This window comes from Phalaenopsis equestris, unplaced genomic scaffold (genome assembly GCF_001263595.1).
Source record: "Phalaenopsis equestris unplaced genomic scaffold, ASM126359v1 Scaffold000339, whole genome shotgun sequence".
Lineage (NCBI taxonomy): Eukaryota > Viridiplantae > Streptophyta > Magnoliopsida > Asparagales > Orchidaceae > Phalaenopsis > Phalaenopsis equestris.
The window spans coordinates 79322-100736 of record NW_018164781.1 but is presented as its reverse complement, the minus strand read 5'-3'; the positions used below and the strand labels follow the sequence as shown (position 1 = coordinate 100736).

Sequence of the window (21415 nt, the reverse complement as noted above, 5' to 3'; positions counted from 1 at the left end):
ACAGATTAAAATGCATGCCTTATTGGAAGATGAAGATTTACATACATACCATTCAATTCCTATGTATTTACATTTGTGACGCCAAAACTTTAATCCTTTGCATGCATGTCATCTTACCTGTGCATGACAAGGTGTATTTCACTTTTTAAATGTTAAAATGGTGTATTTTTTGATGTGATGAGAAAGATATGAGTGGCATAAATGAAAAAGGTAAAGTTTAGGGGTTAGATTGGTAAATATATAAGAATGGGTTGGTATGTATATAAATGCCGCGTAAGAAAAAATTAAATGAAAAAAGAAAATTTCAATTAAAAAATTACTAATCCGAAAGCATCTCTTCCCTTCCTGCTCCTCTGGGATGATTGTAGACTCATCATCTGCTTCAGACTCACTAATTATGCCTTCTGGTAGAATGGTTTCTTCTCCTTCATCTTCTACATCAGGAGTTTCGGAATCGTCATGGGCTTCCCGTTCATCTTCCCGCTCGGCCTCACCGTGATTCATAGAAATCGGAGACGTTTGCAACCTTGCCTCGGTATTTTCGCAAATACAAGTTGAAGGATTTTCATGAAACTCGCCTCTTCCGGGCCTCACCTCATTAGGCTCTCCCATGAATCCTCTCTGGTATTTGCATACTTTCGTCGCAAATGCATCCCAAGTCATGTTCGAACGATTAAGGAACAAAGAGTACAACTTCTTTGCATTTGGTCGTATCGTCCTCTTGTGATTGAAGTATCTCCTAACAATATAGAAAAAGAGTAAAGAGTTAAGAGAGAGAGATTTACTTGTGTAGCACACAATTCTTATGTATGTACATATCTCACACCAAAATTTTCATATTTACATGCATGAAAAAGTATATTTGACATTTAAAAAGTGCTATCAGTGCTATTTTTTTATGTGAAAATAAAGAATTGAGTGCTATGCGTATAAAAATGAAAGTTTAGGTGTGAGATATGCAAATACATAACAATTGTGCACTATGTATGTAAATGCCACTTAAAGATATAATAATGCTGAAATTTTTGTATATAACAGAGAGAAGCAAATAATCATACCTCCTACCAGCAAGAATTTTGGCCATGTTGCCATTGTTGTTGGTTACAAAAACATCGCTACCGTCGCATACAATGAAGTCGAGAGCGGCCATACGTGACGAAAAGCCAGAAAACGGAGCCAATTCCTTTTTGGCCAAAGTTTCTTTTGAATGGAAGTTGGGGAATAGAGCTTTCAAGGGTCCTAATGTGGCTTCGCCGCCGTACACTTCTCCGGAAGCCACGTAAAGGTGGACGTCGTGGCCAAAGCCTAAAGCTCGAAGCATGAGGCCTACTTCTTCGGGTGTAAGAGGGCATCGTCCTTGCCTTCGCTCCTTGTCGGGGTTGTTTTTCTGTAAAAAAACAAAAAAAAAAAAAAGTAGGAGATCAGTCATTGTGAATTTGCACAATTTGGGATCTCACTTAATAAGGCTCGAGTAGTTGATCTAATCACATGTAAAGTTCTCCATCGCCTGCGAATTGCTCCCAACTCTCTCCTTTCTTCATCTCCTCCGCCATAATAGCAACCGGAGAATGCAAGCATGTCGGGTTCGAATCTGCAAGAAGAAGCGTCTCAAAGATTGGTTGATTCAAAGCATTTGGAGAGTGATGTAAAACAAATCATAATTTAGGTGTTCGATACATGATAAATTAGCATTAGAGTTCTTTTCAAGAGTTTGCAATTCGTTAACACTTATTTACATTGCATTCCAAATTTTGTCTATATCAAATGAATTCCAACCTCCTCTACAATCAGATCCTATGATATCATCGCAAGGCATTTTGACTAAAAAGAGTTGCACATCATAAAAAAATCTCAATGGAAGATGAAAGTGGTCGGTGCTCTAGCGTGAAAATAAATAAATTTTTTCTTCATGCATATAAAAGAAAGTCTCTTTCTAGGAGAGCTCACCAACCAAAACAGCCGGTCCTTCACCAAGGCCCTAGAATTTGTCAGACGTCTCAGCAGCTCGTGTCTCCGATCGCCATAATCGTCCTCTGACAACACCTAAATCATCGACACTAGTCATTTCCTATGATGCCCGGCTCTATCAACACTGCCACCATCTTGCCATGTCACACTTATGCTTTAACGTTGCTACTATCATCAAGTGTGACTCTTGTCACTTTTAACATTGTCTAGAGCCATCAAGATGCCACATATCTATGATGTCAAGATTTTATGTAAAATAAATATTTTTCTGAAAATTTATACTAATATTATAGTAATTAAATAATAATTTATAATACGTTCTCAAAATACATGGATTTACATTATTGTAACCAAACGCCCCCTTCATAACATCTGGATTTGTTAAATTTTTACACATTTGAAACATGAGTATAATGTATTTCAATCAAAGTTGGAAATGAATAGAGCCAAAAGATATCCTAGAATTCTAAGTTCTAAGTGCCAATCTTGTTTATAATTACTCCAAAATAAATATAAAAGTTTTAAAATAAAAACTTATTATTATATGTCAAATATTCATTAATAAAAGCCGAATTTATAAAGAAGTTATAAAAAAAGAACCTAAAATTAAACAAATCATAATCAAAATATAACAAATATCCAGAAGGGAGACACTAGAGGACAATCCCAATTTATTCCATGTAAAATAGGGAAGACATTCCCACTATTTTCATGATAAATGAGTGATGCAAGCTGACTTATGACCAAATGCAACAAAAATGAAGCACAATGTGATTTCATGCACAAAATTAAGGATTTATATATTACAAGCTATCAATTAATTCAACAATTTAGCTACTTTAAGTGTAAACATGTAATACTAGAATTATAACACGACTGATGAATGGAATAGCCTGAGAAATTCAATGAGTTAGAAACACGTAAAATTAGTGAACAATTAATTTAGAGAAAGTTGCATAACTAGAACACAAAAATTCCAATGGATTTACATATCTCAAACCTAAACTTTCATATTTACATACTTAGCACTTTGGTGCTTAAGTCTATGCATGAAAATGTGTATTTCACTTTAAAAAAGTGGTATAGTGCCATTTTTTATGTGATATTAAAGATTTGATGTGTACAAATATGAAAGTTTAGGTGAGATACGTAAATACATTAGAATTCTGTGCTATTTATGCAAATGCCCCTTTAATTTAATGTACATAAATTCAATTATTGATGTATACTCTTTTATATCAAAATCAAGATAAAAAAAAAATTTAAATCAAGAGCACAAGTTTGTCAATGACAATTACAACAATGATGACTTTATGAGCGAAACGTCAGCCTTCAATTGCATTGTCAATTATAGCTCTGTCAATGGAAACCATGTTGACAACACCTCCATTAAAGCTACATCTATGAGTAATGGCTTAGTTGTTGATCACCATTCTATCAATAACCATTTTTTCTCAATCAATGAGAACTCCATCAAGGACTACACAATTAGCAATATATTTGTCAATGAAAATTTTCATCTATGTAATTCTATGGATAACACTTCATCAATTACAAGTATGTTGACAATTGCTCCATCAATGACAACAAGGTTGATGAAGTATTCAAAATCACTTTATCAGCATTGGTATAATGATAACACCACTATTATGATACCGCTTTTGTCAACACAACGAGCAACTCTTTCAAAATGAATGAACATGATCAAGGAAGATAATTGAAGACATTGATAAAACCATTTTTTTTTATCCAACGGTCCCATTTGAGTCATCTAATATTCTTCATGTTAAAAATTACCTCAATATCACATCATACTAACTCTATCAACAAGCAAAATATCCAATGGTGTAGGTTTGAACCCATTGGCTCCCAGTTGATCCAAGAATTACGGTTGATTTACCACATTGATATATTTGTTAAGGTGCACAACATATTAATATTCATAACAAGGCACTGATGTACCCAGAATAAAATCAGGTGAGCTAAGGCACAACGCGTAAAAAAAATGTGATAAGGCATTAAGTGCCCTCAAAGAGGAATAAAATTAATCTTACTCCAATTTTATCAAATATATGTCAAGGCACTAGTGTATCCCAAGGAAAAGATTCACATGAAGAAGTTGCATAGATGCATGTACCAATGCATTGGTGCGCTCCAAGAGACATATATGCTAACACTAGAGCGCATGCTAAGAGTCTGATGTAGGCTAGGGTACAAACATACAAAAAAAGTCACACCAATACATATGTTAATGCTTTGGGGTGCCCCAATGGAATATATAAGATAACAAAACACGCAATCAAGAATCAATGTTCTCTAAGGGGACATTCACATAAGTCACAAATAACTACATAAGCATATGAAAACAAACATTCAATCAAATCCATAGGTATAAACTTTATACCATTGCTCGCATAGCATAACTCCAAATCAAGTATCTCATATCCTCAAAGTAAACCAAGGTTTGCTCTCATAGTAATAAAACTAAAACAATCATAATAAATTTTTTAGCCCTTCCATATCATTTAACCATGATTGTCCATGCTCAGTGTCTCATTTTGCATGTTACAATAAGATCTATGCCAATTAAACAAAACAAAATTCTACCTCAAGTAGATCATATACCATTATTAGTGTTAGACTAAGGTTCACGACTAATAGCTAGAATAAGGCTCCCTGTTATACAAACCCTCAGAATTTGGTGGCGGTCATTCTCTAACCAATGCAAGCTAAGCCTTCACACCCTATCTACCAAGATCAAGGACAAAATAGCTAGTCTAAACTTAAGGCTACAGATTATAAAGTCCAAAACTAGCTGCTGTTTGCTTACCAAACCAAAACTTTCAAACTATAGTAATCACCTTGGATGAATTAACTCCTACCAAGGATGTCTTCACATATAGCTAAAGCCTACTGAAAAAGTGCCATATGATAAAGCAAACTCGCTGACTCAATGTCAATGGCCACAGCAAGCTCACTGAATCAGTGCTAATGGTCACAACAAGGACCCTTTTCTTATTCTATAGTTAACAGGACAAAGCAACCTAAATTTAAAGCTATATTAACAAAACCAAGGCTCTTGATACCAAAGGACTGTTAAAAGATAGATCATAAATGATGAAACAATGGATGCTTGACAAGGTTATCCACTCCTTCCCCAACACTTGCAACCACCAAAAAAGTCTTCCTTCATGCGAACCGAATTAGTTACCCACAGAAAGTATCCAGACCTAAACAAATCCTGAATCTCACAGGTGCAAAAGATGCTTACACTAGGTTGTCAATCATAGTTTCATTCACTAATTTTATGTCATGGCTTATATTTTGCGTCATGTATTATGTAATTTTGTAATTAGTATAAGTTAAATATTAGTGATTAATGTGGCATTATTCATTTGAGATAAAATTAGCATTTCCATTAAAATATTTATGGGTAGTTTTGTTATTTGGAATAATCCTTATTATAAGCGAAGCATAGAATCTCAGATGATAATGAATGGAATGTTTTGAGTTATAATTCTATGTGATTTCAACACATCACGGATGCATGAAGTTTACAATCTCCTACATAGTACATTGCGAACTCAGCACCATGCATTAAGGATTTAGCAACCAAATAATTAAGTTTAACATCAAGAAGCATGAGGATTAACCAATTAAACTTTTTCCTCTCACATTTTTCTATCTTATTCTCCAATAGATCAACATTACATTGCCCATGTCGCACGAGTTTAAAGGAACAAAAGCCTTTTTCATGAGTTTCTGTAAAATATGCAGACGTTATCATGTTGTGACTTGGTAACCAATTATTATACGTTGGGAAAATGTTAGGAAAGACAGCAACACGAACAGAAAAAAATGATCATTTTTAATAAAAGGTTAACTGAGAAATACAATAAAAGTGAACGACATAGTTTACCTGAGATGGAGAGCAATAAAATGCTTGCTCTTTGCCTTCATTCTATGTACTAACATATTGCCCATATTTTGTATTGGATCGGTAAATCTTAAAGCGAGATAATTTACTCGACATCTAAGCTTTTGCAGATCAGTCTCCAACCTATTTGATAGCCTATAATCGAACTTTGTGAGCTGAACAACCTGCACCACAATAAAGGACATTGTTAAAATGCATGCGTTGGAGCCTCAATTTTAGAGGAAGGAAAACTGAAACACAATTAACTAGACTGAGAAAAGCATAAACCAATTTAGAGATCCTTGAGAAAACATGAAATAGTGAACCAAAATAATGCCTTCATATTCATCTGACGATATAAAGTGATGCAAGACAGTCTCAGTTTACCGATACAAAATAGGATGAATTGCCCAATGAGAGCAATGTCCATGGGCATAAAAGTATTTCTAGTAGTTGGGTCATAACACATACATTACTTTTTGGTGTTTGAGTGACCAACAAACACATTTTAGAGAGGTTGGATCATGTATTGCACGGCATGAAAATGCATAAAACAACACAATAAAAAATTTTAGGGCGAATATTCAAGGATTTGTTGAAATGCAAGTGAAATTTGGAGAAAACCGCACAATGGCTCAAAGTGGATTCAAATGATTGTAGCGCAAGAGGTAAATAACAATTTCATGTACCAAAGTGTGGCCAAGATCACCTCATGAAATTTTCCTTGTTACTTTTTTTGTCCGCATATTTTTGATTAGTTTGTGAGTATGATTGATTTTAGTTGGAATTACTACAATCTAAATTCTCAAGTTTATGTGTTCATATTAACGGAAGTGTGTGGCCTTTTATGATCTCAAATATCTGGCAGAATTTCTAATTGGACAATTATCAAATTAACATTTGAAATGAATTTTATGCGTTTTCTAGTTTTCATTAAAAATAATGATTTTTTGTCTAAATTAAAACCTAAAGTAAGATAAATTTGATCTTGTGTATGTCCTTCCAAATTTACAGTAGGAAATGTAAAAATCTAAGGCGTTAAGCATCAATATTGTCAAAATAACTTATGATAGTTCACATCAATGACACAAGAAAACCGACAGACAGACAAATTTTCATGCTAAATTTGCCATCAATGAGCTGTATTTTTGTAGGATAAATTTCTTAGTATCTATACTTAAATATCTCATCCAAATAACAGGAAAGACTTTGGTTCAGGTAACATCTTGGATTGCATTTTCTTGGGACACAGCACAAACTTATTAGAAAAACAGAATTTTTTTTTTAAAAATCAAGCTAAATTTGCCATCAATCAGCTGAATTTTAGAAGGATAAATTTCTTCATATTTAAACCTACATGTTTCTTCAAAATAACAGGCAAGACCCTCGTTTGGTAACATCTTGGATTGCATTTTCTTGGCACACGCATGGTATATGGTCCTCTAATGACCTTCCCTTCCCTTCTAGGAAGTTGCTTTATAATTTTCACATCTTTCGATAGAGACGAGATGAACCAGTCAACATCAAATATTTCAGCAAAATCACTGCAGCAGCAAAGCACCAAAATATGGAAATCATGATGAAGTTGCAGCCATAAAGATTAACAATCTAGTTAAAAATCGGACTTAGGTGCAAAATGAACCTGGAATCTTTCCAGAAAGACCTCTGATCAAGCTTCGGAACAACAAGAGTTGCATTCAATATGCGTGCCGCAACAACAGCATCAGTTATCTGAAACAAGCAATAAGTAAAACAAAGTACCGACTTCATCAATAAAATGCTACAAAAGTTCTAGGGGGCATTTACATACATACCACAAAACTCTTATGTTTTTAAATATCTAACACTTAAACATTCTCAATCTTTAATATCACATCAAAAATACCATCATCACTATCTTTATAAAAGCAGAATACATCTTTTCATGCATAAATTTATGACACAGGAGTGTTTTGAGCGTAAATATCAATCTTTGGGTGTTAGATATGTAAATACATAAGAACTATGTATTATATGTGTAAATTTCCCAAAGCTCTAAGCAGTTGGGATCCATTAACGCAATGGTCTAAAATTGGTTGAATCAAAGCGCTAAAACTGAATTCGAATGTTTGTTTAAGGGAAGGTTGGTTTCAATATAAGTATTTTAAAGTGATTGGAACTAAATTATGGAATTCTGTTGGTGTTTATTTAGTAGAAAGTGGATAAAAGTCATCTCTGAATTTTAGAACTCGCCTTCACCAATGTAATAAATGCTTTAAAATAATAAAATAGCTCAACGGCAAAAGAAGGATGTTTAGAATAATTTAAAGATAATAATTAAAAAAAATATTAAAATTAATGAAAGAATGAATAAAAATGAAATGCCTTTAGTCCAAAGAAGCATTAAAATTGAGTTGCAACTAGTAAATTCATCAAAGACAAACTAGCAACACAAAAACTCACTTGAATGAAACTTAATTCCAAAGCTCAACTCCAATATAACGCAGGATGACTCCGGTAAAAGGGTTTTCTAATACAACTAATATAATGTGTAGTATAATTTCATGCAAAAAAATTAAGTAATCGCAAATCAAAAGCTACTAACTAATTCAATGAGTTTCTATCTTTAACTGTAAATAACAAATACTAAAATTTAAAACTAAATGATAATAAAATGATTGAAATAATCCAAGAATTCCAATAATAAATTGGGAACGGCTAAAATCAGAGAGCAAATTTAATTTGCACATTACATTTCTAAAATATTTCTATTTTATCAAAATCAAAACTATTAAACAAGACAATATCAAAAAAACTAGTACAACGAAATTTTAAAAAAAAAAAAATATCAGGTCTCATGTGGGTACAAGATGATTTCCTCCAGAATGACGAAATCATACTGGCATGATAGTTCATTGGAGTTATACATCCCGCTTGCACTCACAAACATAGAACAAGAAAATGAAATTATATTCAAACCAAAATTCTCAATCACTCAATTACTGTGTATTTACATATCTAACGCCTAAAATTATTTTTTTTATATACATGCCACAATACCTATGCATGAAAAGGTATATTTTACTTTTTAAAAGTTATAAAGTTGGAATTTTTTATGTGATATGAAAGATTTTGGTCGTCTAAATATAAAAAGTAAAGGGTGTCAGATATGTAAATACATAGGGATTGGGCGGTGTGTCTGCAAATGCCCCAATTAGAAAAAAAAAAAAATCTGTTTTTTCTTCTCCTATCAGTTTGACTCAAACAAATTGCTATACTATGGGATAAATACTCACTCCAGTCCTTTGTTGATTGAGGCCTCCGCTTGTTGCAATCATCAAATATCTGTTTGGATAAGTAATCACTTCAGCAGCTGCAAAAAACCACAAGGGAAAAAATTGTCACTTGAAAGAGAATGAAGCAATAAGATGCAGTTCACTTAACTTTTCAAGAACACAATTAAAAGGTCAACAAATTGACCAGTATCCTCTTCATTTTTTCAACGTGCTCTAATACTTAAAATCATTCAAATTGGAAGCTCAATTGAAGGGAAATTTGCATTTGTAGCACACAATTATTATGTATTTATATATCCCACACCTAAGCTTTCATATTTACATACTTAGCACTTAGGCGCTTTAAGCCTATGCATGAAAAGTTGTATTTGACTTTTTAAAAGTGGTAATAGTGCTATTTCTGATTTAATATTAAATATTTGAGTGCTTTGTGTGTAAATATGAAATTTTACGTGTGAGATATAAAAATACATAAGAATTGTGAGCTATGTATGTAAATGCCCCAAAATTGAAACTGTTTAATTAAAAAATTGGCCCCCAAAACAAATCCTATAGCACATAAACATGGTTACATCACCAATTCACTATGGAGCTAAGTAGGTTTGTTAACAAATTTTGAGCCAAGCTGAGGTGGCTCGAATGGATTTAATGCAGATTGAAATCGGTTCGTGGCTTGTTATATTTGATTTTGAGCCGAGCCGGCTCGAAATTTAATTTGGCTCAATCAAGCTCAAAATTGAAACGAGCTGGCTCAAATTGAATTATTTGAATATGTTTCAGCTCGGAATCGGCTCTATCCAACTCAAAATTGAAATTGACAGACTCAAATTGAGTAATTTTGATCTGTTCCAGCACGAAATTGGCTCGTGACTTGTTATATTCAATTTTACTTAGCATTAAATGTATAATTACATAAAAAATTACTGTGAGCTGATCTCGAGTCAATTCAAACCAATCCATGTATGACTCGTAGTACAAAATCAGCTCAAAAAATTTTTCATCTAAAGTTTCAGCTCGTTTATTTCAATCCTATCTCGATCTGAGCCGAAATTCGAATCTATTTTTGAGTGATTAACGACCTTCGAGCTAAATTAACAGCACTAATAGTAAGTCTCCAATTCCTAAACTTAATTGTTCTACAAACAAACAAAACTTACCTGCAAACTTTTTGCTGGCATTGCTGCAACCATAATAGTAGTTGGACAACTTCGAACCCCAAAGATCATATTTGGTATTTTCCCCCTCATTCTATCAAAAAATGGAACCATACCAACCTTGAATGATATTATTGAGTTACAATTACCTCATGCCAGCAAGAAATAAATAAATAAAATAAATCTAATTAACAAGCATTGGTTTAAAAACACATACCGGAATATGAAAAACAATAGGTTGAGTTCCCTCCTGCCGCACTTCACTAGCAGCATTTTTCTACAATTTTCAAAAATTGAAGAATGCTAATCAACTAACAAATGATGTTTCGATGTTTTATTTTGAATTTATTTTTCTACTTTTTTTTTCTTCAATTGTTTTTATTTTCACGGGATGCACAGCTTCTGCATCTGATTCAAACACAACATAGAATGGATAACGATTCATCTTAATAACTCTAATCATTTGATAGCACTGGCGTCAAAATAACATTCACTTCAATCGAGCACCCCTTAAAGTGTTTCAGAACAATCCACAACTCATTTATAATTTTACGAAACATGGGTTTTGCCCTCATAAATGAATCATCAGAACATGTTTTCAAGCATTCAATAGGGTTGATACGCAAACCTTATTTCCAGCATGATGTTCCATCTCTAGATCCCTAAAGCTCCGCCTCTATTTCCAGAAAGTGAAAAAGAATGGAAACATTAGGAATCGAAGATGAGCTATAAACGACATAAGAGAAAGCAGGAAAGATACAAAACAAGGCTGGCAAGACGTCTACCGGCCGATCGCGGATTCGGCGGACGGGCTCTGCGAGGTTGTGGCTGTCGATTTCGATAAGGGGAGTGAAAAAAGAGAGAACAACGATGAAAATGAGGACGATCAAGACGGCGGTAAACATTGTCGATTTGGTTCGTATCGACGGCGACAGTCGGTGGCGCCGCCTCTGGAAAGCCATGCCGTGCCGTGAGCGGCGGCAGGGTGAAGAGAGACGAGCAACGGCGGCCGCGACCTAAGGGTTGGTCGTTGTAGATATCCGAGCACTGCGAGCCATGGATGGAGGAGCCTCCTCCTTTATGGAGCCAATAGAGTGCGGACAACATGAACAGTGAGTCTTTGCTTGGGATTCTATGGCCTATTCCTTGCTGTCGCCCTAAAAGTAGAAAAAGACAAACAAAATATAATCGTCATGTTGCTTATTCAATAAGCCCTAGGGCTATAACTACAAACGGTTTAAGTTTGGGTGAGCTCATATTTGACTCATGTTCGACTCATTCGAAAATTAACTCGTGTTTAAAATTATTCGTCAAAAATATGTCTTATTCCGCCCGAATTACATTTTTTATTCGAGTTTTTCTTTGTTCGTGTTGCCGGTATTCCCTCACAAACAACTAAAAATAATAATAATTTTAATAATTCAAATTATTTTTAACTAGTTGAATAATTAAATTTGTAAAAGCAGAGAAATTTAATATAGAAATTCATGTCTAAAATTGTTATTACATGATTGCCAATGCCAATACTAACTCATCCTTTTAGAAACGCATACAAAAATTCACCGCTGAAAAATCCGATGTGGGACTAAAGTTGGTTAGGAAAATTTCTTTTAAATGTGCGGCTATGAGTTTTTAGGTTATTTAAATGCAGACCACCCAAATCCTATTCATTTACATATGTAATGCCTAAATTTGTATCTTTCTATGAAATATACCGCACAAATATATATATTTTTTTAAAATTAACATTTGTTTAATACATATAAAAAAATTATTATAAAAATAAATTAATTAATATTAGTATTTAATTATTTGGATACTTTGAATAAAATTTAGTATTTGTTTATATATTTTTATTTTTGAACCGACCACGAGCAAACAAGTATTTGTTTGTTTTCGGCTCATTTATAATTCGCGCTTAAAAATTTGTTCGTGATCGGCTCGTTTGGCTTAATAAACAAGTCGAACATTAGTTGTTCTCGAATGAATACCCATTTTGACAGCCCTAATACCCCAACTTATTGATAAATTGGCATTGCATTATTATCATGTTAATAAAAATGGAAATTCAAATTCTAATAGAAAATCACGTTTCATTTTTCTTATGCGCATGCGACGGTGAAGATCACGCCAAACATACGTTTTGCGACGTAATGTTGTACATGATAGTTACTCTTCCAATTTTAATGTATTTGCATGTATAGAATCTAAAGTTTCTTTTTATATATTTATGCCAACTCAATCTTTTGAAGCATTTACGCTCACATGCATAGCACAAAACTCTTATCTATATACATGTCTCGAACCTAAACCTCCATATTTACATGTATACTTCAGATCATTACTATCACATTAGTAATAACATTATTACTACTTCTTAAAAGTGAAATACATAATTTAAAAGCACCAAAGTACTATATATGCAAATATGAAAATTTAGCGGTGAGATATGCAAGTACATAAATATTTTGTGTTGCATGCGTCAATTTCTCAAATATTTTTTATCTCATAAAAATATCACCATTTTAAAATTTTTAAAAGGAGAAAATCACATTTTCATGCAAAAAGAATGAGGGCATGCATGTAAAATTTGAAGTGTAGGTTTTATATATATGCAAATAAATAAGAATTGAGATTTATTTATGTAATCTTCCTAATCAAAAAGGTAATTGATATTAGCTAAATACATCAATGTCTGTCTTTAAATTTACTCTAGCTTCTCATGTTAACTTTCTTATGGGATTTGAATCGTTTCAATATGATTTGTAATAAAGTAAGCTTAATTGGATTAATTTTGATTTGGAGTACTTATATTCTCCTGAAGAGTTAGTGTTTTAACAAAGGAAAATGATATATATTTTTTTTAATTCAGTCACCTCTTAACAATGCATATGTTTCGCATTTTTATCTTGTGCGTGGCACAATGATCTTTGTAAATTTTGATGTTCACATTTTTTTTTTTTACTTTTTTGATATATTCGTTGTTCTGATTAATCGTTGATGATTTAGATAGCGCTCCCGCTTTTCCCTTGTTGAGCTCCTAATTTGTAAGATAGCTAGATGGTCCCAGTCTTGGATCGGTTGATCTTGATTGATACTAGAGGAGTTTTTTTTACTTTGAGATTATGAGGTTTGGGAGGGTTGGTGTGAGAGCAACTTAAATCAAAGTTTTACTCATCTTCTCTCTCTTTGGGTATTTTTTTGAATTCTAACAAATACATTATCATTGTTCTTATTTGCACCATGAACTAACCCTTTTTTATAGGGCTCAAATGCAGTCAAATATTTTATGTTAGCTAATTCTAATTCATTTGTTGCATATTTATAATCTATATTCACACTGTTTTTGTTCTTTTGGCCTATAATTATGAGAAATAAGGTTATTTTTGAAAAAAATAAAATAATTCATGATACATCATTAACAAAATTTCATCGTCTTACACGAATCTCAAGGCATGATACAGATTTCAGTGCAACTTTTTGAGCGAGAAATGTTCAAAATTCGATAAAAGTTATCCTAAAACTATAATTTCAACAAACATACACTAAAAGTGACTGGATTGACAAGAAGAACTCAATGCTAATAAAATTGCTCCAATCTAAACAAAATGAAAAGCAAATCAAGTCATTAAACCGCTTTTGAAAGTTTATTGGGCACATTTGAAAGATCAAATGAATGTCGAATATGACAAGTTTATAATCAAATCGAGCGTCTTGACAAAAGAATCAAACGAGCCCAATATTGCTTAATTCCGACAACGTTAAGACATTTAAATGTCTACCAAAAGTCGTGATCGTTTGATTAAAGTGGTTCATATTCTTGCATTAATTTCATACAAAAATACTATAAATAGATTATCATACCTCTCATGAAGAAGATCAGAGCTTGAGGTTTAAGCAATACTATAAATAGATTATCATACCTCTCATGAAGATCAGAGCTTGAGGTTTAAGAAAGAACTTAAAAGTTTTGAGAAGAATTTGAAGCCTTACATCACTTTTGCCATTGTTGATTGTCGTCGATAGCTATTCACCACCGACAACCGATGTTGACAACCACCTGCCAGCCTCCACTAATCCCTGCACTTCTTATAACAAATTCATTCGCTTGCCATGGTTTATAATTTCAAAATTCATATATAATTTAAATAAAAATTACACATTATTCGAAAACAGTTTTGTTTAACTTAAATATCCCCATAGCTTTCTTTTCGTACGAAATTAAACCACGAACTGGAAGGCACGCCTCCACCATCTCCCCATTCGTACGCAACCCTCTGTGCTACTCAAGTCTCCTCGCCAAGGGAAGAATCGCCGGCCAAATTCCTCTTCGAGGTTGGGGAAGAGGAGAGAGGAAGTGAGAGAGACCGAGCTCATGTCTTCCTTCCTCGCTCCGAGGCCTCTTTCACCGGCGCTCTCTTCTTCCTCATCTTCTCCATTCATCTCGCCGCCTCTGTGCTCTTTCCCGTGCCTTCCTCCCTTTTCTGTATCGTTTCCTCCGCGGAGGCGGAGCTCCTGCAGTTTGAGGGCTCTCTGCGTCCAGGATCCTGGAAGCGTTGCCTCCGGTGGTGACACCAAGCCGCCTAATGGGAATTTGGTACTCTTTTAAGTTTTATCTCTTCCCCTTACTGGCAGCATGTAACGACTTGCTACTCCTGCGTAAGTATAAGGTGCACATTGATTCGACAGGGCAATGTTTCGGCTGCCCGAAAATTAGATTTATGTTGCTGGGAATTGGGAAGACATGTTGTGGATGGATTGATTCAAGCGAGCAATTGTATTTTATGCTTAGAATAATTCCATGCAGTTTAGACTTGGCACACAGATTTTAAAGCTTAGGTTGTATGAGGATCAATTCTTATCTAACCTTTTAGCCAACCAAATTTTCTCTTAGGGCATTTTGGTTTCTTAGGAGAAAGTTGTAAATCCACTTATAGAAGTGCAAGTTGAGGAAGCTATATTTCTTAGAAATTTGTTGGGGTATTTGGTTGAGGAAGCTATATTTCTTAGAAATTTGTTGGGGCATTTGCATACATACCACCTAATTCTTATATATTTTCATATCTAACAACAAAAATTTGTTTACATACCACCTAATTCTTATGTATTTTCATATCTAACAACTAAAATTTGTTTTTTTTTTACATTTATACCACCCAAATCATTCATATCACGCAAAAAATACCACATTTTAACTTTTAAAATGTGAAATACACCTTCTCATACATTGGTAAAATGGCGCGTTTGTAAAAATTAATGTATAGGTCTTAGATGTGTAAATACTTAGGAATTGAGTGTTATGCATGTAAATCTTCCAAAAATGTTTGGTTGGACTTGGCTATCAAGGAAGTGTCTTTTCATCTTCCATTAGTTATGGAGGAAAAGGAAGTGTCTGGAAACCTCAGAAAATTACCTTCATATCAATTTTTATATGGTTGACAATACTATTATGTCCAAATGCACACACATTCAATGGACGACAACAGTATCACACACGTAACAGGGAGTTTAGAGAATCACATATAATCAAATTTACGTGTGAGCTGAGTTCAGGTTACTAAGAGTGGCATACACCACTACCTAAGGTAGCAGGCTCTTCCTCTCTCAGACCAATGGTTGGAATGCTTCCTTGTGTCAATATTCACATTTCCCAAATTATTGCAGATTGAGCCAAGCATGGCCTTAACTTATATTAGCAATGATGGAATATGTTAACCCACTTAAAATTACTAAAACCACGGCCGAACTGGCCCAAGAGTGTGATAAAGTATGCATCACATGAGTTCTTCAACTCTGATCATACATGTTTTTTCCTTTTTTTCAATTTTAAAAAAATTAATCTCCAACTATAATTATACTATTCCAGATGGTTCAACGATTTTCTGTTATTTTTATTAATTTTGCACTGAAAACATTATATACTTCTGCTACCCAAAATTATTGCAAATTATTTTACATTCAGTTCTGATAAATGCAAAGTATTTGCTAGAAAACCACTAATTTGTATTGGAAATCTATCTTTTTAAGTCCTTGCTTGTGCAATACTGCTCATTTAGAAGTACCCTTTCTGCTTTTCCTGTTAGGAGTTTTTGTTTTTACCAGTTTACCATATAGAGTTTCTATTTTTACAGTTTCTATCTGATAGTAACGTGTAACCAAGACATACCTTGTTTGATATTTTAAAACAGCATAAATAGATGTACGGCATGCATAGTCTTAATATGCTTTTAAATGTGATTTTTTATGGTTTTTTAATTTTGTTAATCCATTTTTTTCTCAGCCAAAAAGCAGGAGGGAGATTCTTTTGGAGTATATAAAAAATATTCAGCCAGATTTTATGCAGCTATTTATGAAAAGGGCACCACAGCAAGTACATCAATGTCTAGTTCATTGTGCTCATTTCTTCTACACATTATCCTTTACTTTGTTCCTGTTTTGAATGGAAAAGAGCATATGGTTGACAATACTATTATGCCCAAATGCACACACATTCAATGGACGACAACAGTATCACACACGTAACAGGGAGTTTAGAGAATCACATATAATCAAATTTACGTGTGAGCTGAGTTCAGGTTACTAAGAGTGGCATACACCACTACCTAAGGTAGCAGGCTCTTCCTCTCCCAGACCAATGGTTGGAATGCTTCCTTGTGTCCATATTCACATTTCCCAAATTATTGCAGATTGAGCCAAGCATGGCCTTAACTTATATTAGCAATGATGGAATATGTTAACCCACTTAAAATTACTAAAACCACGGCCGAACTGGCCCAAGAGTGTGATAAAGTATGCATCACATGAGTTCTTCAACTCTGATCATACATGTTTTTTCCTTTTTTTCAATTTTAAAAAAATTAATCTCCAACTATAATTATACTATTCCAGATGGTTCAACGATTTTCTGTTATTTTTATTAATTTTGCACTGAAAACATTATATACTTCTGCTACCCAAAATTATTGCAAATTATTTTACATTCAGTTCTGATAAATGCAAAGTATTTGCTAGAAAACCACTAATTTGTATTGGAAATCTATCTTTTTAAGTCCTTGCTTGTGCAATACTGCTCATTTAGAAGTACCCTTTCTGCTTATCCTGTAAGGAGTTTTTGTTGTTACCAGTTTACCATATAGAGTTTCTATTTTTACAGTTTCTATCTGATAGTAACGTGTAACCAAGACATACCTTGTTTGATATTTTAAAACAGCATAAATAGATGTACGGCATGCATAGTCTTAATATGCTTTTAAATGTGATTTTTTATGGTTTTTTAATTTTGTTAATCCATTTTTTTCTCAGCCAAAAAGCAGGAGGGAGATTCTTTTGGAGTATATAAAAAATATTCAGCCAGATTTTATGCAGCTATTTATGAAAAGGGCACCACAGCAAGTACATCAATGTCTAGTTCATTGTGCTCATTTCTTCTAGACATTATCCTTTAATTTGCTCCTGTTTTGATGGAAAAGAACACATAAACCTGAATGAGTTTGGATCTTTTCTTTTATGAGTTGTTTCATTTCTTTTTTTTTTTAAATGCATAATAGCAGGTTTTCACTATATTTTTTTCACCTCTTGAAGATTGTCGAAGCAATGCGCCAGACCGTGACCAATATGATTGGAACACTCCCCCCTCAATTTTTTGCAGTGACCGTTACCACAGTAAGCAAGCAGTGACATTTAATTTCAGGATGATTTACATGTATATCACTCAATTCTTATGTATTTACATACCTTACACCTAAACCTAAATTTTTACATAAATGCCATGTTACCTATGCACGAAAAGGTGTCTTTCACTTTGTTTTAAGTTAAAATAGTGGTATTTTTTATGTTATACGATATGTTTGGGGGGGTATAAATGTAAAAAAATCAAAGATTTAGTGTTAGATATGTAAATATATAAGAATTGGTTGGTATGTATCTAAATGCGCCTTAATTTTAGAGTCATGTACTTTTTGAGGCATGATGTTCAGTTCCATTTACACTGGTAATATAGGACACTGATTTACTTGCTGGATTAGGTTGCAGAAAACTTGGCGCAGCTCATGTATAGTGTGATGATGACTGGTTATATGTTCAGGAATGCACAATATCGTCTGGAGTTGCAGCAAAGTGTAGAAAAAATTGCACTTCCTGATGTAAAAGAGGTAATTGGTATCGAATTGTTGTTCATTTCTCGAGTAGCAGGAGATATACACATAAACCTGAATGAGTTTGGATCTTTTCTTTTATGAGTTGTTTCATTTCTTTTTTTTTTTAAATGCATAATAGCAGGTTTTCACTATATTTTTTTCACCTCTTGAAGATTGTCGAAGCAATGCGCCAGACCGTGACCAATATGATTGGAACACTCCCCCCTCAATTTTTTGCAGTGACCGTTACCACAGTAAGCAAGCAGTGACATTTAATTTCAGGATGATTTACATGTATATCACTCAATTCTTATGTATTTACATACCTTACACCTAAACCTAAATTTTTACGTAAATGCCATGTTACCAATGCACGAAAAGGCGTCTTTCACTTTGTTTTAAGTTAAAATAGTGGTATTTTTTATGTTATACGATATGTTTGGGGTGTATAAATGTAAAAAATCAAAGATTTAGTGTTAGATATGTAAATATATAAGAATTGGTTGGTATGTATCTAAATGCGCCTTAATTTTAGAGTCATGTACTTTTTGAGGCATGATGTTCAGTTCCATTTACACTGGTAATATAGGACACTGATTTACTTGCTGGATTAGGTTGCAGAAAACTTGGCGCAGCTCATGTATAGTGTGATGATGACTGGTTATATGTTCAGGAATGCACAATATCGTCTGGAGTTGCAGCAAAGTGTAGAAAAAATTGCACTTCCTGATGTAAAAGAGGTAATTGGTATCGAATTGTTGTTCATTTCTCGAGTAGCAGGAGATATAATATATTGATGTTGCTGTTCTATTTTCCTGCAAATCCGCAATCTTGCTAGTGTTGATTGAGCTTACGAACTACTTCAGGCAAGCTCTGAAATTAGAGCGTTGCAATATTTTCTGAATGAGATGACTTAGAAAAGGCTGGATTTGGAAAGTGCATTAATAAGTTTATCAAGATGGTTTTTTAAGAAGGATGAGATTAGATATGAGGCGTTCCTTGAGGAAGATCTTGACTTGAGTTTGTTCATAGTTTGACTTAAAAAGAAATGAGATCCAATGCTTGATAAAAATTTTTTGAAACGGGAGAGTATGGTCATAGGAGTAGTGATCACTTTGCCTTTCTTTGACTTGACGGTCACTGGTTTTGATCATGATGATATTATTGCTTTCAATAAAATTGTGTGCACCAGCACCGTCCTAGATCCGACACTTGCGGAGCATTGAATTTTATCAGGATTTTGTTGCCACTAATGATAGTATTGGTACCAAGGTTCTTATCTTTGTTGTTCATATAGTTTGTCAGGGCGGTGCTTCTTGTTAGGTAATAATAAAACTACTAATGAAATTTTGAGTGATGAATAAATATTGAAACATTTTAAACATATTTAATGATCTGTTCTAGTATTTAAAGAAGATAATTATCAGGTTATGCCCTAGAGTAAATTGATGAAATTAAAAAATGTGAGAAATTGTTAATTATTCAATGAGAAATTGTTAAAATACGAGCAAACCTTGATATGAAATTGAACAAGCAGCATAGAAGCATAAAATATATTGTGCATGAGAAGATAGCGGAGTGACGAAGTGCAACAATATATTAAAAAAACGTGCTTTCGAAAGAACAAGTATCTTTTTGCAGTAATTATACAAAAGCTAATGGTTTACAAAGAGTATTAAACAAAGCAATATCTATTGCTTGTAATGATGATTGATGCGTGTCGTATGTTTGTGGTTAATAAAGAAGAAAGGTAATATATAAAATGTTTAAGCTTGGAGAAATAAGATCTAGAAACTTCAATCAAGTCATGCATTCTAAAAATGAAAATTATAATTTTTTTTGAAGTTCGAAAATGCTATTTCGAGAAATATTGGAATGTATGAAGGAAAAGAAGCTTAGTAGAGAAATGTGTACATCATCATGAAGTATCATATAAATTTTGTTAAAAAATTAAGTTGAAATAGCCTTAAAGAAGATGCTTTGAGATATAATTTTTTGGCTGTGATGAAGTAACTATTGAAATTTGCAGAGTGAGATATAGGGGAAATAGGAAAAGCATATATTCTAATGAAAGGGTAATGCCTAGCATGTGCCAAACGATTGGGGAAAAAAAACGTTGAAATCATTATTTTAAGACAAAATATTCAAATTATTGTTGTTATCAGGGATTAAAACGTAAGAGTCATATGATGAAGTTATAAGAGAGATTGATGGAACCAACAATGAAAAAATCATATTGGTATTGAAGAATCATCATCTAAGAATCTATAATATGGATCGTTTTCGCGCTAAAACAATTTATTAAGTTATCATTTGGAGCGACAAAATAATCAATAATTTTAATTTATCTTAAATGGCATATTAGTGAAAATCACGTTTTCAATGTCTGTAAGGAGAAAAGCTTAATGTGAATTGCTTGTTGAGTGTACTAAATTATGTATGATGTATTTATTAATAGTTGTTGAATGATCAAAGAGTTTCTAATCATGATATAATTATGCTAATGGCCAATTTAAGTCCTTTTTGTATTTTATATAGATGCATACAAAAAAAAATTAGGATGAGTTATATTAATTTATTCAATTTTCATATGATAGTTTCAATAGGTAAGACCCTTTTTTTTTAAAAGAAAATTAAGAGTTAGAGCAATGACAAAACTTTTGTTTGATAAGGGCCTCTAGAGTAATATAAACAACTATAGTAGACATCAATTTAGAATTATTGATCATTTTTAACTCATAAGATCAAATGTATCGGTGTAGAAGTAGAATTGATTTGAAGACAATTTGATGATGTAATTTTGATAAGGATCTTTTTTCTCTCATTATTTATTCCCTTGAAAATTGTCTTAATTTTCCTTTAGACGTAAGAAGAGTTTGGGCGAAGAAAGAAGAGGAAGTTGTTGTAGTGGTAATATAGAATGATTTTTGTTGTAGTTAGGAGAGGAGATAAAAATTAGTCACAAAG

The 21415-nt window shown here is 33.1% G+C and overlaps 2 protein-coding genes across 2 annotated transcripts in view; one reads left to right on the top strand and one right to left on the bottom strand.

The window, feature by feature from the left end:
• Window positions 1–304: 304 nt before the first annotated feature.
• Window positions 305–11480, bottom strand: LOC110025884 (uncharacterized protein At1g04910-like). Its single transcript, XM_020726566.1, is given in 12 exon segments — window positions 305–342; window positions 345–739; window positions 1059–1387; window positions 1489–1591; window positions 5888–6069; window positions 7242–7428; window positions 7527–7615; window positions 9160–9236; window positions 10317–10407; window positions 10531–10590; window positions 10942–10989; window positions 11099–11480. Coding segments are annotated over 12 exon segments (1761 nt in total). The 5' UTR covers window positions 11276–11480; the 3' UTR covers window positions 305–319.
• A 3066-nt stretch (window positions 11481–14546) lies between these two features.
• Window positions 14547–21415, top strand: part of LOC110025865 — a gene marked incomplete in the record, with an annotated part of 42857 nt that continues 35988 nt past the window's right edge. Inside the window, 4 exon segments of the mRNA XM_020726542.1 lie at window positions 14547–14910; window positions 16594–16683; window positions 17895–17975; window positions 18338–18462. Coding sequence (XP_020582201.1) covers window positions 14689–14910; window positions 16594–16683; window positions 17895–17975; window positions 18338–18462 — 518 coding nt within the window.